Source organism: Coffea eugenioides, chromosome 2 (assembly GCF_003713205.1).
Source record: "Coffea eugenioides isolate CCC68of chromosome 2, Ceug_1.0, whole genome shotgun sequence".
Taxonomy (NCBI): Eukaryota; Viridiplantae; Streptophyta; class Magnoliopsida; order Gentianales; family Rubiaceae; genus Coffea; species Coffea eugenioides.
Window position 1 is genome coordinate 74,141,177 of NC_040036.1, and position 12,236 is coordinate 74,153,412.

Genomic DNA, 12,236 nt, shown 5'->3' on the forward strand with positions numbered 1-12,236 from the left:
ATTTCTAATTGCTTCCTCCCGTATCTCTCTTTCCGTCTTTCCTTCACAATTTCTCACACAAACCCTAGCCACCGCCACCGCCACCGCCACCGCCAGCTCACCACAGCCACCGCCACCGCTACCGCCAGCCCACACTTCATAGCCCTAAGCCCCTAAGTCCCGTATCTCTCTTTCTGTTTTTCCTTCACAATTTCTCACACAAACCCTAGCCACCGCCACTGCCAGCACACCACAGCCACCGCTACTGCCACCGCCAGCCCACACTTCATAGCCCTAAGCCCCTAACCTTTCTCCCGTTGGTCAGCTTCCTTTACATTAGAAGTAGTAGCAGCTAAACAGCATCGGCGGTCTGACACAATGCTAAGTTATTGAATTGTCTTTGCTTACTCCTATCATGGTAAGAAACAATGCATTCCTTCTTCTGCTTTATTTATTTATTTATTTTTTTGCTTTCCAAACAATGTATGTTTGAAAAAGCGGCACTCTGGAATCTCCTTGGGGGATGTTATAATTTGATTGGCCTTTTCTTTCGATTAATGCTTTTTGTTGTTAATCTGTTATTTTGGAAGTGGAATTTGTATTTTCAGTTCTGACTCGGTTGCTTGAATTTCCAAGGAACCAGAAAGGGGCAATCTTTGTATGAAAGATTGAAGCTTGGGTAGGACCGTCGTTTTGAAAAAAAAAAAGGGAATGTTTCCAACTTACAGCGGCTCAGGAATGCAAAAATTTACACTGGACCTTTCTTTCGAATATTTGGACAAATTAAATATTTTGTTGCTACGTTCTTATTCCTCCACTTTGACCAAGTTGTTATTCGTCCCAATTTCTGTACTTGCAGGAAGTTGTCATAATTTGAACGTCTTCTTGTAGTTCAAAAATCTGACGATTTAAACCCAATAATCAAGATCAGGAATTTGGTTTTGGACATACGTTTTTTACTACGAGTCCTTGATGTGATGTGATTCCCCTTTTTGCTCTGCAGTTGACGAAAAGTTTTTTTTTTTTTGATGACGACGAAAATGATGTTTTTGTTAGATAAATTTCCAAAAATTCGAGCTAACAAGCTGCTCACGAGTCAAAAATTCAAAAATTCGAGCTCACAATTCGAGCTGCTCGCGAGTCAGAATTCGAGATTCAACTCGCGAGCCTTATCGAGTCGAGCTTGAGCCTAGTTTTTTTTAGTCAAATCGAGCTCGAGCTCAATTCTATAGGCTCGTCGAGCTCGAGCTCGAACTCGAGCCCACCTATTTTTAAGATGAGCTTGGCTCGATAAGTTCAAAACTCGACTCGATTCGGTTCATTTGCAGCCCTACACTCCAGCACTCATTGGACTGGAGTCTCTAATAAGTGGAATGAAAACTCTCGCTGTCGCTCGCCTGGTTGTCAGTCACTGGCCAAGTAGCTCAACTTCCCCAAGCTTCGCAGCTAATCCGATAAAATCTCTCTCTGCCTTTTGTTGGGCCTTCTCGTCCCCTGGGGGAGGGTTAAAGGAGTTTTTAATTAAAAATAAAAATAACTGGGCGATCCTTCATAATTTGGCTCGTGCTTTCGCTCTTCCGCGGCTATTCTACTTTGGCGACTCCCTTGGGAGCAGTTGACTAGTGACTTTGGCGGTGGTCGTTGGGTGAAATTCAAGATGAGGTCGGAATATTTGCTAATGAACTGCTTTCTCTGCAATTTCTACGGCTTTCTCATTTTTTTGGTAGAATTCTTATTTTCACTGTAGATTTATTCCTTCTATCAGGTATTTGTACATGCAGATATGAAACCTACAAATTTTGCCATAGATTGGGTGTACACTTTCACCCTAAAATTGAGGGATTTTTTGCCCAAAAAATGGTCCTTCGTCTGATTCACTAAGCCCGTACAAACCCTTTTTTTTTCAGCCTTCAGATCTTTGTCAACAATTTCTGACTCTAAATTTTGCTGTCTCGGCTTCAATTTGATGGCTGCTTAGTAAGAGGGAAGTAGAATCAGTATTAAAAACCGGAGGAATAGAAAAGGGCGCTTGAGGTTAGAGGCTTTATAGGATATACATTTTATTTCATTTCTCATAGGTGAAAAGAAAAATAGAGAGGTTTCTTGCCTTTTGGTGTTTTCCTCTATGGTAAAGAAAAATTTAAAACATGTTTGGTTTTTTCCTTTTCGCATAGCAGACACACGAATGCTACACAATTAGTGTTTCTTTTTTTTTTTGGTATTTTCAGCTTTGTTTGGAAAGTGGAAAATCCTAGCAAGTGGTTTGGTGCCTTTTGTTCCCTTGCATCCTGGTAAATAAATTTCTTGCCATTATTTTTTTCTTTATTTTTTTGCACCACGAAAATATATACTGATCAGTTTTTTTTTTAATTTTCAGCTTTGGTCCGAAAATAGAAAAGCTTTTGCAGTAAAATTTCTGTTCATTCCAGGTTAGTTTACGTTTGATTTGTATCATTAATTTGCTGAAATTTTTGTTAATATTATATGGGCTGATAGTTTTTAAATATTTTAATATTAGAGTTATGTGCCTATATGTTTGGCTATTTACTCTTCTGATAAGTTTTTGCTTATGCTTCTTAAGAAGATATAGCTGTGCTTTACTGGTTTTATGTGGTATTTTAAGGCATCGAAATATTAATAAAGTATATTTAAAAAAGCCTGATTTTTCCCCCCAATTTATGCTTGCCCTTCTGATTTACCTTCTATGTACATTATCTCATCTCCCAACTATGCAATTCTTTTTTTTTCCTAGAAAAAGGAGAGAATCAAAGAGGGGAAATCACTATACATCTCCTTTCCCCACCCCTATTTGCCTTCCTAGCTAAAAACATGAAGAAAAACTCACACTTTCGCATCAATTTTCAGCCATTTGATGAATTTATTGTGAGTTTTTCTAGCTTTTTTTTCCCCAAAATTGTGCTCCTAGCAGAAATGTTTGCTTTTGTTATTATTGATTGTTTTGTAAGTTTAAAAGAATCAAGAAGAAGCACAGCAAAGTAAACATCTAGTATTTAAGGTGTGTGATCATCTCTTACAAGAGTAGCATGCTTTGTGTTTGATGATTTGATTCTAAAGGTAGCTTTACCACTACACTGGTTTAGTTTTCTGAGAATTTACGTGTTCCATTGTTATGGAGTATTAGATGATTTGAGAGATGCTTTTTAGCTTACTGTTTGGTCCTAAACAAAAATGATTTTACTTTTGCCTTTGTGTTTGTATGCTGAATGATCCTTTAATGTCTTGCAATGGAACTATCTTTAAATTTCATTGGAAACAATACTTTGATAGACCTAGAAACATTAATTTCATTGATTGTTTTTGACTTTTACTGCATTGTCATGTTAGTGACTATCATAATTAGGACCAAAGACCAGTTAGAGAGTATTTCCCCAGCTTCTTGGTCCTAATTTTCTGCATGTTTTGGGGCTGAACAAGTAGAATCTGCACTCAAATTATGATTTGTTTGACATAATTTGGTTTCTGCTTAAATTTTAGTTTTAGGAACTGGTCATGCACTGATTAATTCCTGGCACAGATAAGCACTTCTGATTTCCATATCTTGGTTCATTGAAAGTGGATTGTTTAATGGACGGATCCTAACTTGGGGGGACAAAGGCTTTTAACACACCTCTGTCTTCAATTATTTTGCTGCTTCCTTGTTATATTAGTTTCTCTGGTTTTGCACATGGACATGGGCATTGCTTTAATTACCCTACGTTCTATTAATTTTAAAAATGAGAGATATAGGGAATTTTTAAATATTTTTTACACAACAAATTGGGCATTGGCTGTTCAACACAGCCAGAAAATTTCTAGTATTATATATATATATGTTATATATATATATGTATGTACGCACATGCACGCACACATACTTGTGCACAGAATAAGACATCCCATGACCAATTTATAGCATCACCTGATAAAAAGTTAAATATTTTTAAATGTAAATAAGTTTTTAAAATTGTAAATTCAAACAAATAAATTCATTTCAATTGTACCTACTAGGAAAAAAATCTTAAATCCAACACAAACCACAACCATATTATGAAATTAAACAAAATACATTGAAACATCTAAAATTAAACAAAATCTAATAGAACTACAAAAGAAAACGGCGATCTTTGAGTTTGAAATGAGTTTGAAATGAGAAATAGAGCGAGTTTGGTTACTCTTTTAGAAATTAGGATTGGGAGCAAAAGATTTGACAAATAAGTTTTATGTTTAAAACTTTAGGTTCATTTAAAAAAAAAAGAAAAAATTAGAAATTGTAATTCACATGTCAATCCAGGTTGAACGGTCAAATTAGAAATTGCGATTCTGACTGATTTTTATGATAAGTTAAACACTAGTAGTGAATCGAACCAAAAACTTGACTTGTTCATGATCCAACTGGTCAAATTGGCCGATTCAGCCTAATTTTCTGAACATTGGTTGTGACACGTAAAATATTGACTGTTTAGTTGCAATATAATATAATTTAATAGAATTATAAATTTGAATAATATCATACGATGTGTTATTGATAGAATCATATCACAACAGTCAATGTTTGACTGCAAAATGTGTTATTTTACATGTCACAACAATCAATGTGATATGATTTTACGTAAAATTAACTCCCTCGTAAGCTCCACAAATAGAAAATGCAGGAGTACTTCCTATAATATAATTTGGATCATTAATTTAATTTATTGATCATGGATTAATAAAGTATTATTTACTTATTTTTTATTCTTTTTTTTAGAACGAATTTTGCAATGATATAGTTCTTATGCCATTATAAATTCTTAACCATGACCATTATAGTTCTTACACCGTTAATACTTGAACAACGAAAAAGGACATGAACAAAAATAAGTACCCAGCCCATCGTCAAAACCCACTAACAATCTTCACCAAAATGACTTTTCTAACAATCTTCACCGAACAATTTGAGCCCACTAAGCCCAAAGCCAATATCCACTGCATGCCAACCCAACAGCCTTTGCCAACACAACGCCTTCTCCCCTGGCTTCCCTTCTGTTATAACCTTAGTTTCCCTCTTCTCAGTCACCCTTCTCTCCTACCTAGTTGCCGTTATTTCAAGGGTTTTTTGAGGAGACAAGCTTGGGCTAAAGATTGGTATGGAGTTTAGTTTCTTATTATTTTTGGTGCATTTTTTCTTAAATTGTTTTGTCCACTGAATTCTACGTATCAGTGTTTTTGGGATGTTGTTGGAATTGTCATTTTTCCTTTCACTGATAATTTTTTTTTTCTGGGGTAAGATTCTTTCCACTGATTTTAGTAAAGTAGATTTTTTTCCTTGAGATTTTATGTTTTTGCCTTTAAATATCCGTAATTGTGTAGTCAGCTGGTTAGCTAGTCAGCTCTATGAAATCCAAAAAGAATGGGCTTTTTTTGAGGTATCTATATTATAATAATTAGAGTTCTTGGTTGCAAATGGAAAATCTGATTTCCGTTTAAGTAGTTGCAAGAATAGCTGTCCTCAGACTTTTGATTGCTAAATCAGGTGTTCGGTATACTCTTATATGCTGACATTGCCTTTGATTTTTCTGCATATTAATATTAGATAATTCTTCTCTATAATATGAGAAAATCATGTGTTTGATGCAGTGAAATATAAGACAAGAATGAATATGGGGTAAAAATCTATTCTTGGGTAGTGATGGAGTGAAACTCATAAAACTCTGAGTTTTGCTTTGTTGTAGGATTGTTTTCAGTACTGGGAGCCTCTTCTCTCATCTTTTTAGAGTGGAAATTCTACTATTTTGCACATTATGATTTTCCCTTTAATTGATCTTTTAAGTGGCCACAGCCATAGATGCCTTTTGTGGAGTGACCAACTGGGTAGGGTGCATTTTCTCCTCTTAAACTGCTGTCAGTAGGAGCTGTGAAATTGAAGGCAGTTCTAAGTGAATATTGATGTTTTACTTTGGCAGATATGATTTGCACCCATTCTTGTCTATGTAGACTCTAGATATAAGAACTCATGCAAATATCAAATGTGAGCTATGATCCAAGTGGCGTGATGTAGGCTAAATGTTTGATAAGATGTATCTCACAAGGTTCTTTCTATATTGCCACAGAAATGATTATTAGGAATGCTCTCTGGTTTCCAAGAAAAGACATATGAATTTTGTGAGGCTTCTGGGTATCACTAAAGTTTTTTTCTGGAAATAGTTTGTTTTGGAAATCACTGTAGATGTACAGAATGCAGTGCATGCGTATTTCCCTGCCATAATCACATGAAGATGTTTAAGATGTGTAGCTTGTAAGAACTCATCATGTTTGTGATAAGATTAAACTGGCGGCTTTTAGAGTGTGAATTAAATGGGGCTTCATTAGACGAGCATCTCTTCTGAATGGCTAGGTGTTTTTTTCAAGAGAATTAAGTATTTACCAGTCCCCTGCTCAATCTTTTACAAACATACAAACAGAGAAAGAGAAAGCAGCAGAGATTTATTCATTTCCTCTTTTTTCTGTCTCAGATGGGTTGCCCTGGGGCTGGGGGGAATTGGTGGATTGTATGATCAAGTGCAACTGGGAGGTGCCTTTTGAATGCAATTCTTCAGTGTTTTTCCAACAGGGGCTAGTCTTCACTACAAAGTGAAGTGTTTTTTTTCTTTTTAAGTAAGCTTTTCAATGGACAGGCCTGAACCTGAAACTGGCAATCAAGGATGCGTAAAATAATGTGAGATTTAGGTTTTGAACTGGAGATTGTTCCAACTCAGTTGGTTTTACATCAATGGTTCAGTTATCTGAATGGGTATCGGTGTGTCAAGTCTGACGTCTGGATATAAATGAAAGACAGTGTTATCGACGTCTCATCCTTTTGCAAACTCAGACAGTATACTTCAACTCTCTGGATAAAGACACTTATCTCATCCAGTATTTGCACTTTATGCTTCCCTTTCGCATACCTGTTATTTTTGTCCAAGTCGTTTGGCTCTTGCAAATACACAGTTATCACAAGTACCACTCTCTCCTAATTGGATATGGGTGTTTTGTGTTATATGATGACATATGTGCTTGATCTTTTGTAAGTTAGATGTCAGGAAAACAAAAATGAACAAGTTGCACTGGCTTTTAATAAAATGTTGTAGATTGATTTTTTTTTTATTATTATTATTACACGTGTTTCATGAAGTCGTTTTTCTTTGGTGATGCAGAAAATGGTTATCCCTCCTGTAATTCGGCCAGAAAGAGTTACCAATTTTCTCAAGCCTTATGTCCTGAAGATGCACTTCACGAATAAGTTTGTGTCTGCTCAGGTAATCCACACACCAACAGCAACTGTAGCATCCTCTGCCAGCTCACAAGAGCAGGCACTGCGGTTAAGCATGGAAAAAGCCAAAGAAAGTACAAGGGATGTTGCAGCTGCTGGCAAAATAGGCAAGATATTGGGCGAGCGTCTGCTTCTCAAGGGTATTCCGGCTGTTTCAATTTTCTTGAAGAGAGAACAGAAGTATCATGGCAAAGTTAAAGCAGTAATTGATTCCGTGAGGGAAGCAGGTGTCAAATTAGTTTAAATTTAAGAATCAGCTCCATTCAAGAGTAGCAAATGCATGCCCCGCATGCATTTTTCTGAAGCCCTCTTTCTTTAACTAGAGGGTCTTTGCTATTGTGACAAGGATTAGAAGAATCAGGGTTATATATTATTATTATTTTACGTGGCTAAATCTATTTCTTGATAATCCATAGTCTGTGTTTGGGGAATGAATGGACCTGCTAAACTTGACATTTGAGATAAGAATTATTGCAAGTACGGATAGGTTCTGTCTGAATTAGCCTACAAGGAGAATGGTGTACTCAAGGTTAACGAAGTAGTCGTTTTCGTAGCCGGTGTGGAGTAAAGGGGGCAGTTGAGGCGTAGTTCTTTGAATTCATGAGTTGTGAATAATGTCCAGATGAGTAAGGGAGGTCCCCATATTCTGTTGTGCTCTTTTATCTTTGGCTTAACGTATCAAAGTTCTTATAAAGCAAAGGTCAGCAGCATGGACTCGGGCACGGACGGTTGCAGGTGCAACCATTCAGAGCAATTTTAGTCATTATCAACTGCGCGTAACTTTCTTTGTACATCGTGTAACTTTTTTTTCACAGGATATATTTTCACAACAGATAGTGGTGGGCTCCACACTTGGCGCGGAAATCGAGTTACATGGTGTAATTTCAGCCGAAACAAAATTTTGAGGGCAAATCTTGGCCCTTAACCGTGCAGGGACGGTCATACTGATGACCGTCCCTGCCCCCAAATCCCAGCAAGCATGAACCAAAGCAACTTGCTGTAGTGCAAGCAGGGACCCGCAGGCTGTCTGGTTCTCATCATGCCATGGCTCTTGAAGTGTCCTAGATGGGAACAAAAGACGTTATTGAGGAGAGCTGGTGGCTGTAGATTAATGGGAAGTTTTTGGTTTTCTTTTTAGTATTATGTTTTTTGGCATTTGGGGTTTGAATCATGGTAAATTTTTTGGCATTGAAATTCCAAGTCATAGTACTACTACTGTCATCTTAAATTCAGGAATGGTTCGTCGATCCATTTTTCGCACAAACTCTATAACTAAGAATAAGTAGTAATAATAATAAGTGTACTTTTCAAAAGGGGATAATTTATGAGTAAATCTTATATGTACTAACATTGTATACACTATCACGATTGGATATACAAATTTGAATTATGTGTCATGTATTTAATGGTGAAAGTGTGTACACTGTCAGACAGACAGTGTATAGAAGATTAATTCATAATTTATTTACACAAACGAAAATCAAATTTGTTATTTCATATCATTGTGACACTGTTCACGAAGTGTACATTTTGGCCCCTACAGTTCGGGAATACAGATAAAATTTACTTTGATTCAAAAAATTATGAACCATCAATAGCATGATAAGAAAGGGATTCAAAATTAAAGGTGTCAACATTTTGAAGCAATAATTGATTTGGAGTGACAAAGAACATAAAGAGGCCTAACCAGAGGTTAATCAGCCCCATCACTATCTGCCTTGGATCTTCATATCCTTCTTTGCCAGACAAAAGTCCGGTCCTGGAAAAAATATTTGGCCATACCTCTGCTTCTTTTCTTTTTGGATGTATTGCTCCATATTTTGTGGTCACAATAATGAAGAAGATGAGGTATGATTAGGTACAGATTCCATAAAAGAAATTATCTTCACCAATCATCATTAACGAACTTTAAGAGAGTGACAAAAGGGAAACATTTTTTTTTTTTTATCTGGAATTCCACCTGAGGAAAAAATTATCAATTTGGTTTTTTTTTTCCCCTTAATTTTTTAAATAATAAAACTAGTGTATTGATTATCAACCCTGTTGCTGAACGTTACTTCCATTGATTATTTGGCAAAGCCTGACTTTTGTGATCCATTCCAAACAAGTTGCAGAGCACTGCACCTAATATTGATTGTGTGAAAGTGATTAGTGGGCCTATTATGTCTGGTCAATCTTCCAAATGTGCAATAATTTAGCCAAGAATCTTCGATGGCTCGTCATGCATTACACGCGCTGAGGTGGCTATGGAATCGACTATAGAATTAATAAAGAAAGAATCCAGGATTTCCTAGAAAAATTTTGCCAGTGATGCGTAAGCATCCATCTGAACAGATTATGGCCCGTTTGGAACCTGAATTTTTTAGAAGCTTGTCTAAAATTTTACTGTAATGCACCGTAGAAGTATTTGAAAAAATTTTTTAAGATGAATTTTTTTTTTTCCTTTTCTTTTTTTTCTTTCTTTTTCTCTTTCTCTTTCTTTTTCTTTCCTTCCTTTTTCTTTTCTTTCCTCTCTTCTTCTTCTTCTTTTTCCTTCCCCCTCCCCCTTCCCTCCGCCGTTTACCTCTGCCTTTCCAGCAGCCATGGCCCTACCATTTTTTTTTCTTTTCTTTCTTTTTCTCTTTCTTTTTTCTCTTTCTTTCTTTCCTTTTTCTTTTCTTTCCTCTCTTCTTCTTCCTTCCCCCTCCCTCTTCCCTCGCGGTACCAGACAAACCAATAGCCATGGTCCCAAAATTTTTTTTCCTTTTTCTCTTCCCCTCTTCTCCCTCTCTGCTCCCCTTCACCCTCCCCATCTCCCTCCCGAAGCCAGAGAACCAGCAGCCATGGCGTGCACAATTTTTTTTTTTTTTTTTTTTGCTTTTTCTCTCCCCCTCTTCTCCATCTCCCTCTCCTCCCCTTTCCTATTCTCCTCCCCTTCCCCCTCCCCTTTTGCCCAATCCGGTCGCGTGACCAGATCGCAGATGCGGTCTGGTACTGCGCGACCAGATTGCAGCTAGGAAAGGGGGAAGGTGGCCAGGGAGGGGAGGGAGAGAGGGGAGGGAAGGAGAGGGAGAGGGAGAGGGAGAAAGGAAGGAAAAAAAAAAGGGAAGGCCGGCGCTGGAATAGGTGGCTGGCGCCGGAAGCAGCGGCGGAGGTGGTGGTGGCCGGCGGCGGAGGTGGTGGCTGGCGATGAAGGTATGGTGGATCGGGGTGGGGGAGAAAGAAGAAGAAAAAAGGAAGTTTTTTGTGTATTAGATATTTTGAAGTGTGTAGGTTAAAAAATTTGATAAGTTTTTTTGGATTCCTATAGCTAAAGTTGTTAAAAAACTAGTAACTAAAAAACTTGGCCAAAAAACTCGGTTCCAAACAGGCCTGTTTCAATTTTCTCTGGATTTTTCCCTTGACTCTTTTGTGTCCATTCCTTCTTTTTAGTATAGAGTAGGAGCAGTTGTAGAATATAATCTATCGTATCCGATTAAAACAAAAAAAAAAAGGCTATAGAATTAAAATTTTTGACCCAAAAGAAAAAAGATAAGATAAGACTATAGAATTAAAGCCTAATTAGGACCAAGAGAGCAGACTCTTAACTCTACATTTTTTTTATAAGGTGCCTGGTTATACTTAATCTGCGACAAGATGATATGGCACAACTAGGTCATGGATGGCCTCACACTGCCTCCAGATTGAGAGTCATGGAAATCCTTCACAAGTTACTGCTAATATTCATATTCTATCTTTGATAGTGACTATAAATCATTAAAATTTGTATAAAGGATAATTCTAGAAATCTCTCCTAAGGTTTTTAGTAATTTTACTTGGCTCCTTTGAGGTTTTAAAAATTATGCATGCCTCTCTTATCTATTTAACATGACAATAGTAGCTTTTACATTCTAATAAAACTCCCTTGTTTGTCATGTTCATATAAGAGATGGGGTTCTATAAATTTTTTTTTCCTTTTTTCTTCTTATTCATTTCTCTTTATCAGAAAATCTAAAGAACTATTAATATTGTCTGTAATCTCTATCATGATCAAATGTCAAACTAGTAAATTTTTTTATAACTTTTTATAATGTCTGGATAGCACATTTATTCCAAATAATATTTCACTTGTATCATAAACACATTTCTCAACCCATATTTTTATATTTCTAACTACATTTTTATTTTATATATATCATATCACAAAAAGTGCTACAGTAATTATTTCAAATAATAATCTATCCAAACATAATATCATCATCTAATTATAGTAATTCCACCACTAAACTAGTCCACAAACTTTGAAAAAAAAAATCAAAATAACGCTTTCTTTTCTATCTTAAAAAGAATCTATATCCCCAATAAATCACTATGAAAAGTAACCTATTATAGTGATAGATTTATAGTTGATTATCAAATAACAAATATTGACGTGAAAAAACTAACACTTATTCCTTTGGTAATTGTGTCAAATTACTTTATTATTGTTTAAAAGAATAAATTAAACTTTATAAGATAAGGGCATTTTAGAGTATTCATTAAAATTTTGACCCTATTTTAGGGTTTGATTACCAAAAGTGTCAAATCAAGGAAGGCAAGTATAATTTTTAAAACCTTGAAGAGTTAAGTAAAATAGTTAGAAACTTCAGGGGAGGTTTCTAAAATTATCGCTTGGTATAAATTTCAAGATTTCTTCTTCACTTTTTATCCATGAAAGTAGTGTATGTTGAGTTCAAGGACAAATAGGCTTGTAGTTTAAAGTGAAATTATAATCACAAGTTGAGAAACAAACAAATAATGAGATAAGAACAGATTAACAATTCGATTTTATTTAATTCCTTGGACAAAACGGACTAGTAGTGTTGCTTGTGGCCTTCGGCCCTCTGTTGACAATTTGGTCGGATCCCGACTACCGCCGCCATTATTTGCCTTTCGATTTGGACTTGTCCATTAAATTTATCGGAATTAATCTGTACTACACTGACAGTACATATGTTATCAGTATTGAATG

General features: G+C 36.1%; 1 protein-coding gene across 11 annotated transcripts; it reads left to right on the forward strand.

The window, feature by feature from the left end:
- Positions 1–7,649, forward strand: LOC113763398 (50S ribosomal protein L18). 11 transcript variants are annotated; one of them, XM_027307188.1, is made up of 5 exons: positions 1–397; positions 2,208–2,270; positions 2,357–2,408; positions 6,471–6,529; positions 7,152–7,649. In XM_027307188.1, the coding sequence occupies exons 4-5, from the start codon at positions 6,509–6,511 to the stop codon at positions 7,509–7,511; spliced, it is 381 nt and encodes a 126-aa protein (XP_027162989.1). In that variant the 5' UTR covers positions 1–397; positions 2,208–2,270; positions 2,357–2,408; positions 6,471–6,508; the 3' UTR covers positions 7,512–7,649. The 11 variants fall into 11 exon arrangements, with proteins under 11 accessions (XP_027162989.1, XP_027162987.1, XP_027162992.1 ...); XM_027307190.1 differs by lacking the exon at positions 1–397 and adding an exon at positions 1,352–1,641; XM_027307189.1 differs by lacking the exon at positions 1–397 and adding an exon at positions 1,953–2,013.
- The last annotated feature ends 4,587 nt before the right edge of the window (positions 7,650–12,236 follow it).